This window comes from Anabrus simplex, chromosome 8, assembly GCF_040414725.1.
Source record: "Anabrus simplex isolate iqAnaSimp1 chromosome 8, ASM4041472v1, whole genome shotgun sequence".
NCBI classification, from domain to species: domain Eukaryota; kingdom Metazoa; phylum Arthropoda; class Insecta; order Orthoptera; family Tettigoniidae; genus Anabrus; species Anabrus simplex.
The window spans coordinates 131,364,319-131,388,015 of record NC_090272.1 but is presented as its reverse complement, the minus strand read 5'-3'; the positions used below and the strand labels follow the sequence as shown (position 1 = coordinate 131,388,015).

The window sequence follows — 23,697 nt, the reverse complement described above, 5'->3', positions numbered from 1 at the left end:
ACCGAGACTTGCTGTAAGTTTTCATATACACTCCCCTTGTTTGCACACCCTCATCAGTGTGGCAAGGAACCTTCTCATATGAAGGAACAGAGGGTAGTCACTAGGCTCTGTGCATGTGTGTGAGATATGAATTGTTCCCAGCCAAACCATTCAAAGTGAACTTGCATTCGACCTGCAGAGGGAGGTCTTGCATTGCTGTGAAACAATAGCACTCACCTGTGGGACACCCATGTCTTGTTCCCCATAATGATGTGGTCCAATAATTCACTTTCGTTGTGATACCAGGTAAAAATGTCAAAGCACTGGCAGATCTCTTCATTTTGTGTTCTGAGTCAGCATTTTTGAAACCCACTGATTGTACAACTTTTTGTATCCAACTTTAATGACAATTTTGTACAGAACTGACCTTCAAACATATGGAAAGTGAAGTGAAAGAATACTGTGAATCGTCTGTTTGCACAAAGGGCGAAATCAACCTCATGCAATAGTTGCTGATCAGAGATGGCTGACTGAGTGTGGGTCGTCATTAACATTCTCCCAACATTCTTTGAATAACCTTACCTACTTACAGGCTTTTCCATCACTCATAGCATTCAACAATGAATCTCTGCACATTCTTTGCTGTCAAGAACCCAATGACTGACCTTATCTCACATGTGGTGGGCTGTTCATAGTCTTAACTCATTAGCATGCGTAGCCGTCGATTCAACAAGAAGCAGGAACTGATGCTCTGCCTACCTAGCCGTCAATTTAATGGTCTGATGCAGAGCACTGTATTATCAATATAGGAAAGTATTTCATTATAAAATTCAACACATGGTGCTAAAAGGCTTCTTCATGCTTGAAGAAAATCTCTTCTTGCAGTTCTATTCACGTTTTGTTTCAGGGAATACCCACTATATTTGAAGACACAATCCAGCTATAGTTGCAGTAATTCAACCAGAGAAAATAGCCATGTGCAAAGCTATAACCACGCAAAAAGTGAAAGATACAACTTTGAAGAAGACTATAACACTATTGGATGTTCATCTAGTGATTCTAGCAACATGGATATTTCGTGTCTTTTCATAGTGATGTGAGCAAAAAAAAAAAGTATGATTGATGAAGCAAATGTAAATACTGCGAGTGGTGACATCCCAAGAAATCAAAACAAAATAAAAAAAGAAAAGTAAACTTGTGTCCTCAACCCGAGGTGGTGCAGCTTTTTTCAGGCACACCCCCAGAGGTGAGCTGCACATACCCTTTATAAAACCTACTAGTCCTCCTGCCATTCTTAAATTTCTGGCAGTTGTGGGAATCAAACCCAGACCCCCAAGTATGGCAGCTAATAGTGCTAACCTTTATGCTATGGAGGTGGACAAGGAGAAAGTACACTAGTGGAAATGAAACACTGCTTGTCCGTTGATCAATATTCCATGAAAAGTGCAATTCACTGGAATTGCTGGTACAAATTCACTTTCTGGTAAGTCTGATCTGACCCCAAAAAATTTTCAAGATAATTTTTTAAACGAAGACTTCTGGCGAAGAATGTGCGATGAAACGAACGGGTATGGAAATAGTAGTTTAAACTTTAACTAGGCCTCACTTCCCTAGGCAGTTTCCCTCTAAGCCAACGAAATAAAACCCCTCAAGCCAGTCGTCATCATCGTCGTCGTTTACCATCTCCAGTAGCCCGGGTGTGGTGTACGAGCCCCCTCCATCTTCATCTTTGTCTATCCATGAACCACTGGTCACTCATATGGCCAGTTTTTGGAATGACAGTTATCTGTAGATGCATAGTTATCAAGTGACTTAACATGGTGATACATTTAAAATGTGATTCCGAAACAACAGTTATCGGCTTCTTCACAGTTACAATAGTATTTAAATAATATATTATTCAGGTCCACCTCTTCAATACAAATTGTACAATGCTTTAAAATTACCTATACGTTCAGGGACTAGTTTCGACCTAACAGTAGGTCATCATCAGCCTAAAGCAAACCAAACACAAATGTATCAAAGAAATTAAACAATGTAAAGACACAAAGGTCTTAAAAATGTACATACCATGTAAGATATTAAGATAAGAATTCGAGAAATGTGCTGCACAACGTTAAAAAATAGCTCTATGATAGAGATTCACAAAAAATTCAGTGAACCATACAACATTAAAAAAGTTGTTTAAGAAAGAGATCCTTTGCTGGTCAAGAATATCAATATAGGCTGACTCATTAAAGATGCTGCTTTCCAAGATCAAAGATCTCTTTCTTAAACAACTTTTTAAATGTTGTACGGTGCACTGGATTTTTTATGAATCTCTATCACAGAGCTATTTTTTTAACGTAGTGCAGCGCATCTCGTGAATTCTTATCTTAAAATCTTACATGGTATGTACATTTTTAAGACCTTTGTGTCTTTACATTGCTTAATTTCTTCGATACATTTGTGTTTGATTTGCTTTAGGCTGATGACCTACTGTTAGGTTGAAACTAGTCCCTGAACGTATATGTAATTTAAAAACATTGCAAAATTTGTATTGAAAAGGTGGACCTCAATAATATATTATTTAAATACTATTTTAATCACAGTTCAATACGGACCTATCATAATGAAATTTATTCCTTTTAATTCTTCACAGTTATCCGCGCAACGACAGGTAACTGCAGCTAGTGCTGTAGTTACCTCTATGTTAGAACTGATTCCAACAAATACCAATATGAGGCACCACTCGTACAAGGTCTTATATTAGTTTCATAACTAGTAAGCGATGATCAACTGGTTATAATATATTTACAGTCATTCATTGTAGTGTTAACGTGCTTGGGTGTGCTGGAGTCGATAATATTTCGGTCAGTACATTTACTTCCACGTTATCACTGGCTTTAATCACTGATTCCACTTCTATGGTGTCATCTGCCTAGCCGCTTCCGTTTCAATCTCCTCAGAGCATGACGCCTCTACTGTAGATATATCTTCCAATATGGGAAATGAATCGCCAAATAAAATAGAATTCGAATCAAACGGATTTTCATCAGGCTCAAATTGATCTTATAGTGCAGCTATAATGTTTGTTTTTTTTTTTTTATTTTTTTTTTTTTTTTGCTAGTTGCTTTACGTCGCACCGACACAGATAGGTCTTATGGCGACGATGGGACAGGAAAGGGCTAGGAGTGGGAAGGAAGCGGCCGTGGCCTTAATTAAGGTACAGCCCCAGCATTCGCCTGGTGTGAAAATGGGAAACCACGGAAAACCATCTTCAGGGCTGCCGATAGTGGGGTTCAAACCTACTATCTCCCGAATACTGGATACAACGCACGGGACTTTTTTAAGGATCTCTATTTTTTAACATAATATAACGCTTCTCTGGTTTCCTAAGCCTCCACACGCAACTATTGCCATGTTCAAAAAAAAAAAAAAACTGAAGAGCCTTCCAACATCCATGTATTTTGACGTCTATCAATACCTTATAAAACACGACGTAAATTTCTTCGATTATACAACAGCTAAGAAGAAGCCAGCATTCAACCTACTATTCTTCTTTATTGCATCATTTAGTGCACAGTGGTCTTTTATAATATACGGCGCACCGAACTTTACATAAATTCCGCTCAGTGCTTCGTCAATTTGGATGAGTTATTATTTTTCATATATCTCTACTCAACTTCCCACTTGGTATGTACCTTTAAAGAGACTGTACTTGTGTTTACATTGTTTATGTTTTCTTCGATCTTTGACTTACTTCAGGCTGATGATGACCTATTACTAGGTCGAAACTAGTCCCTATGTAATTTTCATTTTGTATTGAAAAGGTGGACCAATAATAATATATTATTTTACTCTATCGTACTGGATACTGGCCGCACTTAACCGACTGCAGTTATCGAGCTCGGTACTATAATGTTAAGATCTCCCTCGTCAGGCTTCGAACCATGAGTCCCACCAACAGTTGAACACCCAGTCTGACATTATGGAGTATTTACCAGTAATATTTACATCTGTACTAAAATATATATATATGTGTGTGTATCTTAGGTACCAGTATGCATTTAATATAAGCCTGCTGAATAATAAGATTTTTCATTGTTTTAAAAAAAAATGTTATATCCTTTAACTGGTGACGTGAGGTCTCAGACTCCCAATAAATATAAAACATCTTGACTTCTTTAATTAAAAATCTTGCAGAGAGCTGTAGTTTATCTGTGTCAACACACTTCACACCCTAGGTCAGGGTTAGCTCACTACGTTCGATTGAAATTCTCAAGTGGACTTCACGTCAGCAGTTACAAGAGTATTTTTGTCAATGCATGTTGCATGGTCATTGTAAGTAAAACACCTCAAATTACTAGCCCGTTGCAGTTATTAAGAACTACAAATTCTCATTCGTGGAGTACATTAGGGAACTACTAATGACAAATTTAGTGATATGGCTATTGGCGATCGCAGTTTGCAATGCTATCGTGTTGTTCAAATTGTGCCATGAAACACCGGAAAAATTGGAATTCTTGAAGGTTTGGCATCTAATCAGGTAAAATTACATATCAAATCTAACATTCTCGGGCAAAAGAGTATAAGTCAAAAAACGTAAGATAGGAAACTTAAAAGGGTCCACCTTTTCAATACATTTCAATACATTGTATTGAAAAGGTGGATCCTTTTAAGTTTCCTATCTTACGTTCTCAGTTCAATACGGACAAAAAATGAAATTTATAAGTTTGTTAAGAAGTCATGTGATGAAGTCAGAGAGAAACCTTGTGACAAAAAACATGTGAATGAAGAATCAAACAATGAATATGCTTCTTCTGAGAAAATGAACAATAACAGTATCAGGTGTGCTGAAGACATATGTGGTAAAATAGTGACATTGTCCGGCAAGCGTAAATGCCAGTAGTAGCAATGACAGTGAATCACAGACCTGTAAGAACTGTAATGATTGCAACGTACTTGCCATAGGGCACTTTGTGAACCAAGATTCGTACAGTGACAATACAAATTATAGGGGCTTGACTACTCTGTGGATTCCACCAAAAAGTTATGAATTTCCAGGGAGATTAGAAGCAGGGCAAGCAGAAGATTCCAATATTCATGGTTAGATAGTTTCTCTCAGGTTGAAGGTGCTTACTGTTGGGTGTGTATTCTGTTCAATCAAAAGGAAGATGGTTGAAGTTGCGTCGAATTACTATCTCTACTAACTAAGCCTCTAATGAATTTAAAAAAGCACTTCAAATATTCAGAGAACATTCCAAGAACAGCTATCATGAAACAGCCCTCTTTAACAGCAACAATTTTAACAGAGAGTATGAAGGGAAACAATAGAATGTTTAAGCTCAACTGACCGATGAAATGATAAAAACAAATTAGTGAAAATCATCTGAAACTGGTCCCAATTGTGAAGAGCATTATTTTGCGAGGTCGTCAGAACATTCCCTTTTCAAGGTCACAGGGATGACGGCAGCAACAATTCAGACTGCGAATAGACTGTAAAAATAAGATAAATTTTAAGGAGCATCTTAAATTTCATACAGCCTCAGTGGCTCAGGCGGCAGCGTGCCGGCCTCTCACCGCTGGGCTCCGTGGTTCAAATCCTGGTCACTCCATGTGAGATTTGTGCTAGACAAAACAGAGATGTGACAGGTTTTTCTCCAGGTACTCTGGTTTTCCCTGTCATATTTCATTCCAGCGACACTCTCCAATATTTCATTTCATCTGTAATTCATTAATCATTGCCCCAGAGGAGTGCGACAGGCTTCGGCAGCTGGCACAATTCCTATCCTCGCTGCTAGAAGGGGGCTTCATTCGTTCCATTCCTGACACGGTCAAATGACTGGAAACAGGCTGTGGATTTTCTATTGCTATTAGCTTTATGTCGCACCGACACAGATAGGTCTTATGGCGATGATGGGATAGGAAAGGCCTGGGAATTGGAAGGAAGTGGCCGTGGCCTTAATTAAGGTACACCCCCAGCATTTGCCAGGTGTGAAAATGGGAAACCACAGAAAACAGTCTTCAAGGCTGCCAATAGTGGGGCTCGAACCCACTATCTCCCGATTACTGGATACTGGCCGCACTTAAGCGACTGCAGCTGTTGAGCTCTGTTGTGGATTTTCTTAAATTTCATGTTTGACACAGGGGATGAAATTCTACTATCATCTTGTGAATGCACCTAAAAATTCTACTACATCGAGTAAGACAACACAGAATGAATTCTTGTGCTACATAATTAAAAACAAAATTATAGATATTGAAAGGAAAATATTTTTTTTCTATTTCAATTAATGAAACTAACATCAGCTCAAATAAGCGATTAAGATTATGAGAGCTCTTTATTGATCTAGAAACTGGTTATATGAGGGAGGAATGCCTAAAATATGTGGTGATGCACGATTTAAGTGATGAACGGTTATGTTACCTAGAGTTGAATAAACTGTGAGGATTGGATCTGGACATTTCAACCTTCATGGGCAAGGATAAAATGATGCAACTTTTTCAGAACAATTTTGCAGTTACAAACTCAAATTTAGCGGTTTAGCCTCTTGTGTTCTATATACACTGTGCAGTGCATTGCCTAAATCCGCCCCTTTCTAAAGCTTCTTCTGTCACTTCGATTAGACAAGCTCTAAACACAATCGTGTGAAATTGAGAATTTTGTAAGGGAGACTATTAATCAGTCCAAGCTTATGAAAGACAAAATCAGACAGTTGCGCACTCAGTATAAGAAAAAGCTGGTTATTTATTTATTTATTTATTTATTGTACAGCTTTTAGTGCCGAGAGTGTCCGAGTAAATGTCAGCAGGTCTTTTCATCTGATGCCCATGGGCGACCTGCGCATCTTGATATGGGATGATGTTAATGAGGTAGGGAAACCCAGTGTTGGCACATAGCCTTTGCTGTCAAGTAACATCAAGGGGTCTGCTCAAGGCTTTACGTCTCCATCCGACAAACAAATCACCCTCAACAGCATCATATGCCCTCACTACATATGAACATTCGGGAGAGGTTTGGAATTGAGTGCAGGCTTTTGGCACACAATCTATTGATTAGAAGCTTTATACCACCACCTCACCGGCCAACATTTTAATGGTGACTTTCCTTCCCCCCACCAACAGGACTTGAACCGGTTAACAACGGTGTCAGCCCGTATAGACTTGACACCAATGATCATGGCTACCAGGTGAACAAGACAACTGGTATTGTTGTACGAAACTAGCTCGATTGAGTAGTTCTATACTGTTGCACAGTTTAAAGATATTTTCCTGGCAATCATGTCATTCCTAGAAAATTTGTAATATCTGAAACCATCTGTTTTCAGTTTCGACTTAGTTATAACTGTTACGTTCTTCAGTCTGCCAAAAATTAATTTTGAATAAATAAGTTTATAAATTACCTGAAAAAAAAAAAACATATGGTAACAGAATTAGCTACCTGAAAAAGAAACAAATTATTTATTTTATTTTTAAAATTCCTAGAAGATGAAAGGTCTTTTAGTAATAGTGCACCTATTTTACTGAGCTCTATCCTAAAGTTTGAGTTTATAATTTCACTAGTTACTGTAGCTGAAATATTTGGAATGACTGTATCAATTTCCCAACAATTGCAAAATCCAATACTTGATCTAATCCAGTGTTACAGAGGGATTGATTGCTGGCGGTGCCGATTAATGTTTTAAGAGGAAGTACAACTAGGCAACCATCCTCTATTAACACTAATCAGCGAGAAAAAGTGGAAGGGGTCCGACACTTTGAAAAATGAAGGTACTGACCAAAGAAAGACCAGGGCCACCAAGGACGTGAAAGTGAAAGACTCCCTAGGCTCTATACATAATACCATCGGTGTCAGAAAAGAACAAGAGTTGACCAAGAAAAGTCAGGTAGGATAGGTTAGGTGGCACAAACAAGTGAATGCAAGGCCAGAACTCAACTAAGGGCCCCATGGTCGCCAACCCATGCTCCCAAGTTAAGAGCCTCAGGGACCCAGATTTAGTCACCTAAGCAAATACAGTTTTCTCGTGAAATTCATGTACGAGTGCAACCAAAGTATTGTATGGACGTAGAACTCGTGCTGGACTAGGTTAAAACTGTGTTGAATAGAAGACCCGGTGCACTACTGAAACAGCCAGCTCTGCTTGTTTTGGATAGTTTCCAAAGTCACCTCGTGAAAGAAGTAAGGCAACTTCTCAATGAAAATAAGACAAGACAGGTAGTCATTCCCAGTGGCATAACATTACTTTGCAGTCACTGGACATATTAGTCCAGTAAAATTATCTTGAATATAGAGGTTTGCTGTGCAAAAGGTCGAGTTTTGAAATATCTCCTAAAAGGCTGGCCTACCAAAAATATAATTCATTAAAAATTTAAAGTACAGTTAATTTGCTAAAGTTTGAGCCCAAATGCAGCTCTGTAGCTTTCACAGTGATGGAGATACAGGCTTTCAAACAATTGTGTTTTTATCAAAAAGTTGCAAAAGTTGTGATTTTTAGTTGAATTTTGTTAATAATAATAATGTTATTTGCTTCACGTCGCACTAACCACTTTTTTGGTTTTCGGAGACAATGAGCTGCCGGAATTTACTCCCACAGTAGTTCTTTTACGTGCTAGTAAATAAACCGACACGAGGCGCATGTATTTGAGCACCTTCAAATGCAACCAGGCAAATTTTGTTAAATATCTCCTAAACTAAGGTGTTTAGAGAAAATATCATACAGATCAGTTTTAAAGATGAGGAAATCTGCTGTACACAGAGTACAATAGGACGTTTCTATGACCAATACTTTAAGACTTGTAAAGTCTATGTTATGTAATATTTATTTTATGAATTGGGAGACAAACGCCAAACAAGCAGGTGGTGTGTTCCCCTCGGGACAATACTGTTAGATCTGGGATACAATCTAATGGAATAAAATATTAATTAACCATCAGGGATGCAGCCTCTCTCCAACACTATTCAATATATATAGATGAAGTAATCAGAAACTGGAAACGAACTGTGCACTCTGAAATAAAAGTTGAATACAGACACACATATAAATACTCTGCTCTTTGCAGATGATCAATTTATCATGCAAGATGATGATGATAAAACTCCAGAAATCAATACATCAGTTAAACATCATTTGTAAAATTATTATCTTCGGCCATCCAGAACGAAAACCAAAGTTATGGCATAGCACGGGAAGGTAGAGTGAAGGTAGTAATCAAGCAGTAGAACAATTATCATTATGTACTTTGGTTGTGAAATATCTTTTAATGATGATGAGGTGAAGAAGCAGCTTCATCAATTTCAATATATGTGTGGGACAATTCACTGAACACTGAAAGGAAAAGTAAGAGAAGATACTCGACTTAAATTCTATAAGACTATGGCTGTACCAACTTTGTTGTATGGAAGTGAGACATGGTGGATAAAACAAGCTATAGGAACAAAATACAATCATCTGAAATGAGATTCCTAAGATCAGTGAAAGGATACTCCCTAAAAGATAAAATATGAAATGAAGAGATAAGACAACAAACATATTCTCAGTGAATGAAAGAATATTACAAAACAGGATAAATTGGAAAAACCACGGTCTGAGGATGGATAACTACAGAATCTCAAAACCTGCCCTGGAATACCATCCTATGGGAAGAAGAGATACTGGTCATCCTCTGAAGAGATGGAATGAAATCTGAGGTTGGAAAAGACTATTAGCCTAATCAATGAAAAGGAAGCAGGTACTGGAGAAACTTTACTTTAAATTTGGAATGAATTAAATTTTTGTTAGTCCAGCCGTTTAGGAGATATTTTGAAAAAAACTGGGAAAAGGTCAAATATTTTTATGTTTTCCCTATGCCATGGAGCACGTTTTGGCACCCCAAGGTCAAAAACTTGGAATTAACATTACAGGCTCAACACTATTTCAAAAAACTACCCAACCTTTCTCACACCAAAATGTATGATTTTACTGGACTACATGTATTAATTTAAAGACCGCTTGTGTTGATTTTACAACGAGTGGATGATGAGCGGCGATCAGCAATTAATGCCCGCTGGAAATATTAGGTGTCCATCCTTGGACTTGTTATGCTCATGGGTAATGAAGAGTTGGTACCTTACACCACCTGAACTAGTCTCCAAGGGCTTCAAACGGACTGGAAATTCAAACGCACTAAACAGATCCAAAGATGGCGCACTTTGGCAGACACAAAGAATCTGAAAATTGTATGAACAATGGCAAGGACGGCGCATCAGGCACCAAAACTTGCGATAGCTACATAGAAGATTTGGAGTAAATTGTTTACCGGTAAGTCCACATTTCACAGCAATGCAATAATATTTTGCAAGTGTAATATTTTAACTTTAATGCTCAAATCAATGACAATTAACTTAATATTTTTGATTTGATTTTCAGATTGGAGAAACAATTGTTGAACTACGCAAGTATTACGTGCACCTTAAATTTGTATAGTTAATTTTCTGAGTAATATAAATACCTGTACTGGTATTAAAAAATTATTCGTGTAATGGTTGCACCCTACCATTTATTCAAAAATTTTGGTATTAAAATTGTGACAATTATGTGGTGAAATACAGTATTAATGACATGCCACCATTTAAAGACAGATAAACTATTATATGAACACTTACCGTTAATGTATACATTACAACAGTGTAATTCTTCCCAGCATTCTGCTGCAAACGCTTCCTGATTGCTTTTATAGCATCTTTAGGCCCATCTTCTGTTTCGTTGATTATGTCACATATTTCCATATTCAAGGCCCAATTTTCTGAAGCGAGTGAGGTATCTGTGGCTTGTTCTGTAAACAAGATAAAACTATTCAAAATGTAAAAAAGCAAGGTTAATACACACACAAAATGTATGCATATGGCACCATTATGTAGGAAGTTAATGGAAAAAATACTTCTATTAAATGTAATTTGGGCTCGAGCCTCGTACCATATACTTCTACCCTAAAATAATTGACAAGAGGTTAAAGATTACCACCTGGTACAAAAAGAAAAAACTGCATCAGATTTTCCACAGATTCCAAAGCAAGTGGGATCTTAGGATAGTGTGTGTGCACCAACTTTAACAACTGTTCCAGTGATCAATCACTCCTTGAAGGAACAAAAAGCTATATGTATGGCAACAATATGGATGGCTCTTAAGCCATTCTTAATCCATGTACTCAACTGACATTCATTTGGACTATACTCCATCCATGACCTTCCACCAGCATAGAAGTTGATTTAAGTTATGAGGTATGTCCAGGAAATAAAGATACATCAAATATAGATTGAAGGGTAAATTAATAATTGTTACACTGGCTCTGACTGATCATGTTGCTTTCCCCTCAAGTTCATCCAACAGTGGTACGCTGAGTCTTGTTAAGTAACACACCTTGGAAATGGTTGTGCCAATCTAGAATATGAAGTATGCTTCCATCATACTATAATCACATGAGCACCCAGTTGAATTTCATTGGTAAATTGTTGGTGCTTATGGGAACATTATGAATAGACAATGTGGTCTCAAGAATTCTCTGGAGGCAGGACTGATATTCTTGACAAATAGATGAATCATAGGTTATGATTTTCAATTCCGTGTTGACGTATAACTAATATAATAGAGTTTGAGACATGTTCCACCCTTCAACACAATGTAAAATATCTGAAATTAATTAAGTGAAGACCGGTTTCGACTCCCTTGGAGTCAGCAGTTCTTGTAGATACGGTAATTAAATCAATTGGAATCTGATAACAATCATCATGGGGATTGCCTACATACATCTCAATAGGTTGACATAAAACAGCATGTCAAAATTATACACGCAATGGCAACTGCCTAAATACATATCAATCAGTTGTCCTAAAACATAATGACAAATTATGTACACAATGACATGAAACACTTGGCACTTCAAGAAAGATCTTGCATCTGGGTTACAAATACTGTCGTGTGTTTGTGGAACACTGAAGAGACTTGTCAGTCTTGTTACAATCAACTTGAAAACATGTGAACCAGTTGAAATAAAATCTAATGACAAATTATATACACACTGACATGAAATACTTGGCACTTTAAGAAAGTTCTTGGTTCCGGTATAAAAACACTGCCGTGTGTGTGTGTGGAACATGGAACAGACTTATTGGTCTTGTTTCAATCTACTCGAAAATATGTGAACTAGTTGAAATATACACACTGACATGAAATGCACACAATGACATGAAACACTTTGCATTTTAAGAATGTTGTTGGATCTGGGTTAAAAATACTGTCGTGTGTTTGTAGAACACGGAACAAACTTGTCGGTCTTGTTTCGATCAACTTTAAAATATATGAAATATTTGAAATAAAACATGTTTGACAATGAACCATATGACAAATATAGAAATTGCTTTGCTCTAGTTCATGTAATCTTGCAGTGCTTTTGTATAGTAAAAAACAAACTTCTTGGTATTGTGGAGAACTGATGTTACAAGATATTAGAATCATTCTGTATTGACGGTTTTCACTTTACAATGGCGAAAAATGAGAGTATCCTCCTATTCAATACATCATATATTCCGTCATTAGACGGAGCAAACAAATTCAAACATGTTTCGGCTCGCTTGAGCCATCTTCAGTGAAAAAATTAGGGGGGTTGGAATAATTTACAAAATATAAGTTGAAAAAATGCTAAAAAACATAATGAAAGAGCAAATGAAAAAACAAAAGAGAGCCTAGACGGAAACAAAATTAGTACAAATATACAATATTTACATCAATATGCAGAGCAAAAAACAACTTATTGCGACAAAATTCAGTGAAACAGGTGTTAATTTAAAATAATAATTGAAACTAAAAACTGTGTTAACCTAAGAAACAAGGGAATGAGAAAACAAATGATGCAGATGGAAATGAATAATAGTAGCACATGGTGAGGTTGTGGACCTCATAGTTTACAAATTATTGGTTTAGTAAAAATGACAAAACAGTTTGAAATTGCTGTCAAAATCATCCTAGTAGAAACCCATCACATCAAATTGGTCAGGAGGAGAGCGGGAGCAAACATTTTTGAGAAACCAAGCCTGATATAACCTGCAGGCGAAAAGCCTGTGACAAGGAGAAAAAACACCAATGAAATTTAAGGCTTTAGAAATAGCAGCATTCTCAATATCTTCTCAATCTAGCGGTCTCTTTCTTCATTATTGTTTCATAATATTGGCTGGTGTCTTGCCTTATTATAAAGGGGTCGGAAGGGCCACGTATAGAAATAGAGAAGCTGTGTTAGGTAGAAGACAGATGCATAGTAAACTGTAAGTAATCTAGTGGAAACCATCAATGAAGTTCTAATGGTGTGCAGTAGGTGGTTGTCCTCTATAATGGCCTGGCCTTCTCAAAGTAACGGTCTCGTTCGCGTGATCGAGGCAAGTTATGGAGTTCCTGCAATCACAAGGTCTAAAGTTGCTTAACCGACTGGACGTATATGTCTATCCAAACCGAGGGAGTACTATAGATCTCATCCTTACTAAGGTATTCAAGATAGTTGGCCCGGATAAACCAGTTTGCTCAGAAGATGCCGTCATGAGAAAACACCTCACGCATGAGACTAAAGAAGAATAGAAAGCCAACACACTTGGCAAGAAAATCGACACTGAGAAAATAAAGACCGAGGCTACTCAAAAACGATATATCGAAAACTTGATAGAGAAGGAAAATTTAGATGAAGCAGCTCTCTTACTAGAAAGACTCCTGAAGGCAGCGGTATTACCACGATCTGAAAGGAAAGGAAAACCCTGGTTTGACAAAGAGTGTTACTTACAAAGAAAACAAACGATAGAGTCACTTCACAAGGCTAAGAATATAAAATCTACAGTACTCGAGGAATATCGAGCCAAGAGAATGGCGTACAAAAAGCTCTTGAAAAAGAAAATAAGTGACATCGAAAGAGAAAAAACAGAAAATTATAGAGGAAGCTCAGAGTGATCCATATAAAGCACTACGCCCCAAAGAAAGATTCCAGCCAAACATACCGATGGAAACATGGGAGGAGCATCTGCAAAAGGTCATCTGCTCGAAGGAAACCAGGCCTCAGTTCAGACAGCCAGAGGTCTGTCCATGAGCTCCAGTCTTTGGCAACAAAAGAAGTAAGTTGGGCCATCAGAGAAGCTAAGCAAAACAGGGCTCCAGGTACAGGTGGTATTAGGAATGAGCATACTCAAAAGACAGCAACAAAAACTATATCTATATGGACTGCTCCGCTTAATAAGTGTCTAGAACTAGGCAGAATACCAACACATTGGAAGAAATCCACAATAAAGTCTTTATACAAAGGTGAAGGAGACATAAACGACCCTAATTCCTACAGAGGAGTAGCCTTAGGGTACGTTTATGCTGCAGCCTGGCTGCACATCGCTCAGCCTCGCTGCTCGATATTAGGTGATGATGAAACAAACCAATGAATCTCAATCAGTGCTTTTACCCTGGAGCCCGGCTTATAGCTGCGCTGCTGACTGCTATCCTTGCCACATCCATGGTCTCAAACACGTTTGATTTTTGAGCCTGACACATCGCTGGCAATCCTGTAACTTGGACTGTGATTGGTTCTTTCAAGGTCACCCAGTCTCCCACTCTTCTATTTGCTTTCCACACAGATGTTCTGTGGCACTGTCGGTGAGCACTAACTAGCTATCTGAATTTGATACGGTAATGTGTGTTTCACTGTTTCGTTTCTGCTACGGGTGACGATTTTAAACAAATGCTGATATCAGCTGTCTTCGAAAGAAATGCAATTTGGAACCAGCGGCATGCGGATCATCATAACAGGTTCAAACTGGACAAACTATGGAATGAAGTGGCAAAAGAATTCAGAACGAGTAAGTACACTTAATTTTTTTATTCTTGCTATTTAGGGACCTCTATTATTACAAGTAGGTGATCTATACGAAGTACACCGAGCTCGATAGCAGTTGCTTAAATGCAGCCAGGATCCAGTATTCGGGAGGTAGTGGGTTCGAACCCCACTGTCGGTAGCCCTGAAGATGGTTTTCCGTGGTTTCCCATTTCCACACCAAGCAAATGCTGGGGTGTACCTTAATTAAGGCCACGGCCGCTTCCTTCCCACTCCTAGCCCTTTCCTGTCCCATCATCACCATAAGACCTATCTGTGTCGGTGCAACGTAAAGTAACTTGTAAAAAAATGAAGTATTACTTTTTCATGGAATATTGAAAAGCTATTTTTTGAACTGTAGGCATTTTACATTTTGTTTAGGAGTCCTAACTAAAGTAGAAATGAGGTACTCCATAATCCCTTTGTTTACTTTATTCAAAGTGCATTATTAATTACGAAATGAACATTTGTAACTTCATTTTATTATCAACTCCCTCAGTGGAAAAGCACTGAAAATCCAGACTAGGCATTTTACATTTTTGTAATACACATTCACCACAGCACATTATTTTAACATACAATCGCCAACAAAACTGTGACTCACGCGTTAAAAAAGTCTCTGAATTTATTTCGCACTTCAAAGGCTTCGGTTGGAGCGGCGTTGTTCCTTCTTGACGAGGCAGCTTTTGGAAGTACGTCTTCGTAGTCCAAAGTGTTCAGCCCCTCTTTATCTATAATTACATTACGTAAAATACAAACGTCTTAATCAGTCCGCTGTTTCTACATTCATCTCAATAGATTTGCATAGTATCCTCCATTTTGCAGCTGCAATTCCAAACGCACATTCAACATTTTTCCTAGCTCAGGAGAGGGCTATATTGAGCTTTTCCTTTGACAGATCAAGATTTCTCCTGGCATAAGGCTTCATCAAATGTTTCAGTAAGGGATAGAGGCTTCATCACCTACAAACACGAATGGTGTAGCGGTGTCACTATTCGGAAGGAGTCTGTCTTCAGGAATCTGAAGTGCACCATTAATCATTCCTTGATGACGATCTAAACATGCCTCCATTGCTTTCTTTTCCATACGCTCCTACCTCTATGAAAGTAAATCTACAGTTAGGATCACTTACGGCTTGCAGAACTGTAGTTTTTGTAATTGTAGAACATAGATCCTGACCATTTAGGACAAAATAATTCTGATATGTTTCCCATCTATAGCACCTAAACAATTTGGGAATCCCCATTTCTGATAAAACAAATCAGTGATTACTTTGAATTATTCTGCCAAGGGTAGTTTCATATGCAATGGTTGTAAGACTTGCCATAGTACTGGCAACATTTGCTTTACAATTCTGGAAGTAGTGATTCCGAGCCAAAATTCGGCAGCCAGACTAGCATATGAATTTCCTGTTGCCAAGAATCTGGAAGAAAATGAAATCCAATAATAAGGAGCTTTAAACATTTCACATGTATTTTCCTTGTAATAACTATATTTGATAAATAATCAGTTATATTTTAAATTACTAAATACTTATTACGACGCATTATGCCAACGCAAGTTTCTATGAATATATATTATTTTGTGTGTTGCAACAACAAATGAAGTTAAAAAAGAAGTGGAAGACTCTCCGACAGCAATTCAGGGAGAAGTATCAAAATACTCCCAAACTGTCATCAGGAGCATTTCCCCCTAAAGACACAGTACAATGGCCATACTTCAAATCTCTACAATTTCTGCACGATAATTTTGAGCACAAGCCAAAAAGTGGAAACCTGAACTGTAGTGAAGATGATGTGGAAGTTGAAGACACTGCTGATAACAATGATTACGAAGAGGATCGTTGCCCAAAAACACCTGTGTCTGATTCGTTGCAATCTGTCGGAACCTCAGTCAGCTATTTCTTCAGCCATACCATCATCATTAGGCTACAGGAAGAGAGCTCGACCTATCGACCCAGTAGGAAGTGAACTAGTGGAGCTTAAAAGGGAAAAGTTGTGAATGCGAAAAGAAAGACATTCTCAATCGGCGAACAAAGAGGATGAAGACATCGCGTTTTTTACCTCTCTTCTCCCTCATGTGAGACACATGATCCCTTTGAATAAAATGAGCTTTAGGATTGAAGTGCAGAAACTACTTGTGGAGAAAGCATACGGCTGCACTTATGTATCGTGTGACACTGGTCGTATTAATCCACCTGAAGAGAGTGCATACGATGGCCCATTCCGAACTGCATCAGCCTGTGATCAAGTATACTCTGTCATATCACCATTACAACAGTCATATCCCGATAGCCACTTGGAGCCAGGAGCCGATCTGGTCAGCCGTTCACCATCAGCTGAAAGAGCCCAACGCTCCGCCTCCACTCTACTACCGTAACTTTATAATTGGAACAATGCTTTATGAATAACTGATCCGTTATTAACGATGATAAGATAAAGTTACCTATGTTTCTACACGTACCATTTCTTGGCGGCTTCGACCTTTTCTCCAATTCTTCTCCAAATGATTGATTATTCTGAGATAAACTACCTATTCATTGTCATCATGGTAATTATAACTCTTATGATGTAAAGTTTTGCTTGAGCAGTACTAGTTAAGTTCCTGAAGTTCAAAGCATTTGACGGTGTTTTAGTCTTTACATAAGAATCTGTTCTCAACAAGGTAAATGACAATAAAAATTCAAACATACGTAACTAATAAAAGGGAGGCAAATAGAAAGATTTGTTTGTCAAATGTTTGGCCATGTTTAATCTAATTTCAAAGAACTGTACATACTTACGCCGATAGAAACAATTGTACACACACAATGCAATAAATAAAATTGAATGAAATGTCTTACCTTACAGTAAGGACTAGTCTCTCTTCCACAGCAATAAGATTGACTATATTTGGTCTAATTATCAGTTGCTTTTGAACTTCAGGTTCCACCATATTCAAAATATACTGAAATGTAGATATGCACATTCTGAAATGTCTAAAAATTCTCTCTGGGTACATTTTTAGTTCACTATAGCATTTATAGAAGTAGCCGTGATTAGGACGATCCTGGTTTAAAGGGTGAACTCCATATTTCCTTCTCTTCCTTCTTGTCACGTACCACAATCTTGCCACTGATGAATCAGAACTATCACTCTCTGAAGACGAGTACATCTTCACACGACAAATTGCCGACTACAACTGCAAGCTGCCAGCAGCGTGAGCACGGGACTGCTGCAGGGTAAAAGCTCCATGGTGAGCAGCCTGGTTATAGCCATCAGTGAGGGGCTAGGGCGAGCAGGCATGTGCCAGCAGCCAGGCTGCAGCATAAACGTACCCTTAGAGTCAACAGGCCTAAAATTGCTAATGAGAGTCCTGACTAAGCGAAGAGAGGGAATGGTAGATCCACTGCTACCCGAGGAACAGTTTGGGTTTAGAAAAGGAAGGTCCACTATCATGACAATGGAAAATCTGCTAGAACACATGAAATCTACGTTGGAAATACCAGGAGGAAAACTCTAAGTGATATTTGTAGACTACTCGTGAACAGGGAGATCATAGTAAAGAAGCTGGAGAAATTGACCGGAAGATCTAACGTGACAACACTTATACAAATATATCAGTGGAAAATTATGTACAAATGGATGATGGGATAGATGTATCAGAGTGGATACCACAGAAAATAGGGGTCCTCCAAGGAGATCCACTGAGCCCAATCTTGTTTAACACCTTCACATGAGATGTAGGGGTAAAGATAAAAGAAAGTACCAATGCGAAAATGTATATCTACGCAGATGACATAGCAATTGCTTCACAGAACGTTGACGTACTGCTCGTGGAATACGCAGAAAATGAAATCTGCATAAACGAGGACAAAACAGTAATGATTTTCAGGAAGGGCGGTAAACTCGCAGAAACTGACCAAATAATGTGTAGAGAATCACGTCTAAGAAGAGTGAATCATTTCAAATATCTAGGACTAACTCTGCAAACAAGTGGGCATTTCTTCCAAATACACATCAGATCCAGGATGGTTGCAACGATCAGAGCAATGAACGACATAGGAAATATTACCCTTATCACAGTAGAGACAGATATGCAGCTATTTAAGACAAAGGTAATACCGGTGCTGACATATGGTCTTGAACTCATAGGAGAGTACCTTACTTATAAACAACTGGAGGAACTGGAGAAAATCAAGGCTCGCTACCTCAAAAGGGTCCTGGGAGTATCAAAGACCACCAGATAGAGTTTGGTATATGAGCTAACAAGGGAAACGTACCTGATAGAGGACCTTCGGCATGAGCTGATACTGCCAGTTAATGCAGCCTACGAGAAGTTTCTACAAGATCTGAAAGCCAAGAAAATGGAAATTTGGGATTCCTTCTACACTACCGAGGCCATGATGGACAGAAGGTGGATGAGTACAAATTACCAGCTACGCCACGTCGCATGAATGGCAGCCCATGGTTTCCATTTTAAGTTGTGCTAAGAGAAGAAATTCCATGACCCAAGTGATCAGTGTGTGTGCAAGCTTTGTAGTCACATCTGCGGGCGATACCATATACAGGAATGTTCCAAGAGAAAGTGCTCAATTAGTGAATTTGTGAAAGACTGATAGCGATCTCTGCCTGAACTAAGCAGGTGTGGATGTATATATGCCATATTCTTGTTCTTATGGCCATTGGCTGCATTAAAATATTATTAACTTGCAGCAATAGGCAAGGTATCTAAAACTAAACTTGGGCATATCAAAATCAGTACCATCACTATTAGCCTATAAGCTAGCAAATAAACCTTTTTTATTGAAGATATTAAAAAGGAAATGTGTACAGAAAGAACTAAATCACTGCTGGAATATAGTGAAAATTAAATTAAACCTATCATACATATGTATGTCACGTTATGGCCTTTTGGCTGAAATAAATTCTTAATTAAAAAGAAAATGTCACTGCTCTCTACACATCAGACAACAGAACACATCCGACAGAGGGAGGAAACGGGGACCAAGATTTTTGAAGAGTTCTACACAACGGATGCCATGACAGATAGTAATTGGGTGGGTCCCAGCCAGGGTTTATGAAGTGTCATCACACATCTAGCTGTCCAGGATTCCACCATAAGATCTGTGAAAATCCTTATTTCTACCAACTAAATGAAAACTGTGCGTGCGAACTATCCCAGAGAAAATGCAAAAGATATCACCTTGACAAGTGCAAAAATCTTACAAAATCTTTGAATGACTAGCCTATAAAACAATAAGTTAAATTGTACAAGATCCACCTTTTCAATACAAGATAGGAATGATGTAATTTTAATCAACAACATATCTTGTATTGAAAAGGTGGATCTTGTACAATTTAACTTATTGTTTTGTAATCTCTATTCAATATAGACCAAACATGAAATTCTTGACTTAAACGACTAGCCTATAGTAAAGAACAGCAGTGTACCTTAATTTAACTTTGTACACATCTCCACAAATAAAGCAATTTATCAGATGTCACACCTTTTGCATTGCTATTTGGCTACAATAAAATTATTATTAGTAGGGGCTATTATTATTATTATTATTATTATTATTATTATTATGAAAATCCAGGGACCTAACTGAAATTACTAGTGTGTTCACAAAAAGCTTTAATGTTCAATCCCAACATTGAGAAGGAGTGACGAAGGGCTTGGGGAGGGGGTGGTGGAGGGGAAGGTAATCAAAACAGGTGTTACCTACCTACACTTTTGTCATTCATTAAAACTGAAGGTCATGTATTTGACTTTAACTGTATGTTTTAAACTTTCATTGAACTTTTTAAAATGTTAAGGTCAGTGAATTAGGTACTTTTCTACAAAATAACCAGCCTACTCAATAGCAGTGACGAATGCATGTAACAGGTTATTACTACATCCAGGCAAATTTAACTTTTAGGTTAAAAACGGCTGAGATGACACATGATTGGTAATGATCTTCTTCCAAGTACAATGTAATTTATATAATAGTCTCCCAATTGCCATACCGGTGTCACATTTCAATAACAGTTACGAGAGTTCCGATCTGTCACCTATGAGTAGGCAACTATCCGAAGAAATCCAGGATGTGCAAAGAACTGAACACGGAATACTAAAGAGTATATTTTAGGCAAGCAGTTTACGGGAGTAAATCATCATATTGTGAAATACGTAAATAATGACAGATACATGAAGCCTACGCAGCAAAAAAAAAAGGGGGATCGATAGTCACTTGTTAAGATGTTAATCCAGTATTCAACAGCCTCTAATGAAATGACACATCTTTTGACATAACAATTATCAAAATTAAGTCATTACATTAAGTGTATTGTTACCAACAAATGCACATTCTATAATAATTAATTTACCTATTCGTTGCCCTACGGGCGAAGCAAACGGACTTCCTCCAAAGAAAGACATTTTGGACTGATGAGAGAGGAGAGTAGTGGAGTAGATTGACAAATGAATCATGTGATTCACGCCACACGCCCTCCAACCCAAATGGCATAGGTAGAAACGTCACAGGTTGGCATGGCAACACATGACGCCAAATACAGACGTCTTCTTGAAGGGTTAGATCTACTTTATTGGAACAGTTATGTACAGTATTTAAAAATGTTTCTATTCATGTGATAGAAATTGATCACATGTTTAAACATCGTATTTCATTATAATGAACTTTGTATGCAATTTAGTAGTTTTCTTTTCGTAAAGCAGATACAGCAAGAATAGAGATGAGTGTTATACATGATGATCTAGAACTAGGTGTCATAAACACAGAAATGTTAGAGAAATTAGTTATAGATCAGGGTCCCAAAGGAGAGGCTGGACGACTCTTTGCAGAAGAAGGAGTAATTTTGGAAGAAGTGACTGCTATAAGAATTGAATTTTTAAGTAAGTTTAAGTTCTTCGCATTACCATATTTACCGGTACTTGTTTTTAAAATATATTGTTCCTTTTAAATTAAAGACATGTATTTCCTGAAACTTTATCTACTTATTCTTTCAGAATTGTATTAATTTCTTATTCTTTTTCTTTACTCAATTCAGAAGTCAGTACATTTATTTCATTATTCCAATCTTCATGTAATGGATCTAATGATTGAAATGACCTAAAGGGATTGCTGTCTCAGAAGCATTTAATTTTTACCAGTTCACCATCAATTCATTTTAATAAATGTATTAAGGTGCACCCAAAAGAGCATTAAGTATACATTACAAAGACAATCTCTTGATTAAGTACAAATAGATTAGCTTTTGCTATAGTCATTTAATGATTTGTCTCTTTTCTTCAATGAGCACAAAAGAGCACTGATAAGTTTATTCTTCATTATACACTGAGATAGATCTAGTTCTGGGGTCACAGACAGTGATGTGATAACTGTCATACAGATTTTGACATAGAGTGCACATACAGGTTTCACTGGGGTTGTGGTAGAGAGTCATTTTTCATATCTTAGAGTGGAATACATGCTCTGCTAGGCTTGTTATTGTGTGTCACTGTCTGTGATTTGCACAAGACCAGTTGTATGCAGTTTAGTAGTTTCTCTTCATAAAGCAGATGCAGCAAAAAACTACTGATTTGTTCATCATGGCATTCCTCTTTGCTTCTCTTACACATATTTCTCTTTCAATTTTCAGTAGATGGTAACTATAGTAGTAGTTTCAGGTCCATTAGCAGAAAGATCTCTTGCATCAGCTCATATACAAGCCTTGACATTAAATCAATAAAAGTAAACTTCCATTTGTTTGATACTATATATTTGCTTTAATCAAATTAATTATTTGTAGAACATGTTTCATTCCTTAGGAACATTTTCAATTACATAACATTGCTTGGGTGAAATTACCGTACATTGAATTTTATTCTTCTCAAAAACCATCTTAAAATAGTACCTTTATTATGCTTAAAACAAAACTAATTTAAAAAGATAAAAATAATTAAAATAGGTGGGGAGAGTTGAGTAGGGCAGTGAATTGGGAAGGGAAGATGGATCTCCTTATGTTGTAACCTAATTTAAAATAATTTCCTGTTCACTTAAATAGATGTTAAAATTGTTACTGGTAATATACAGCACTTATATTCATGTGTGAAGTGTATGTTTTTCTTACTTGTTCATTTTTTAAAAATGTTTTTGAAAAGGGCTTTTTCATGTCGATGTTATATCTTAATTTTTAAAAAACTGTTCTCTTCAGCTGCTCTTCTTTTCCAAAGTGAGTATTGTCGTTTGATTTAATTTGTGAAAATGGGTCTCTTGAATTTTTGTTTATTAACGGATCTTCTGAAGCTGATTGGTGTGTTATTGATGTTATAGAAAAGCTTCCCAAAAGTCTGCAATGAAACAAGCAGGAACATGCTTCAGAACATACACATTGTTATTTCACTAGACGGAAAGCCACATCAGTTGCCGCTAGACCCTCCAAGGACACAGTAAGTTGAAGACACAACAGGGTGAGACACCACCCATTTAAATTAGGTTCCCTCGTGCAGATTTTAATACACATTAATACAAAACATTCCCCCATTTTTGTTTCATTGTAGACTTTGGGGAAGCTTTTTCATAACATCAATAAGACAGCAATCGGCTTCAGAATAAACAAAAATTCAAGAGACCCATTTTCACCAAATTAAACCAAATGACATACTCACTTTAGAAAAGAGGAGCAGCTGAAGAGAACAGTTTCTTTGAATTAAGACATAACATCAACGCGGAAAAAGTATTTTTCAAAAACTGTTTAAAAAATGAACAACTAAGAAAAACATACACATCACGTATGAACATATGTAGCTGAAGATGTTCCTAAGGAATGAAACATGTTACACAAATAATTAATTTGCTTAAAGCAAATATAGTACAGTATCAAACAGGTGGAAGTTTACTTT

General features: G+C 37.4%; 2 protein-coding genes across 4 annotated transcripts in view; one reads left to right on the top strand and one right to left on the bottom strand.

Annotated features, from left to right (window-relative positions):
- The window catches only part of LOC136878892 (target of Myb1 membrane trafficking protein), a 182,877-nt gene extending 161,588 nt beyond the window's left edge, over positions 1-21,289 (bottom strand). For 2 of the 3 annotated variants that reach the window (XM_067152476.2, XM_067152477.2), the window contains exons 1-2: positions 21,183-21,289; positions 10,604-10,773 (exon numbers count right to left, since the gene is read on the bottom strand). In XM_067152476.2, the coding sequence (XP_067008577.2) occupies positions 10,604-10,773; positions 21,183-21,285 (273 nt within the window). In that variant the 5' untranslated portion in view covers positions 21,286-21,289. Of the gene's footprint in view, positions 1-10,603; positions 10,774-17,671; positions 19,079-21,182 lie in introns of those variants that run through there. The other variant, XM_068228851.1, reaches the window with a different exon arrangement.
- A 259-nt stretch (positions 21,290-21,548) lies between these two features.
- LOC136878890 (dynein regulatory complex subunit 3) overlaps positions 21,549-23,697 on the top strand; it is a 183,322-nt gene continuing 181,173 nt past the window's right edge. The window contains exon 1 of the mRNA XM_067152470.2: positions 21,549-21,708. Within this exon, the coding sequence (XP_067008571.2) occupies positions 21,549-21,708 (160 nt within the window). The remainder of the gene's footprint in view (positions 21,709-23,697) is intronic.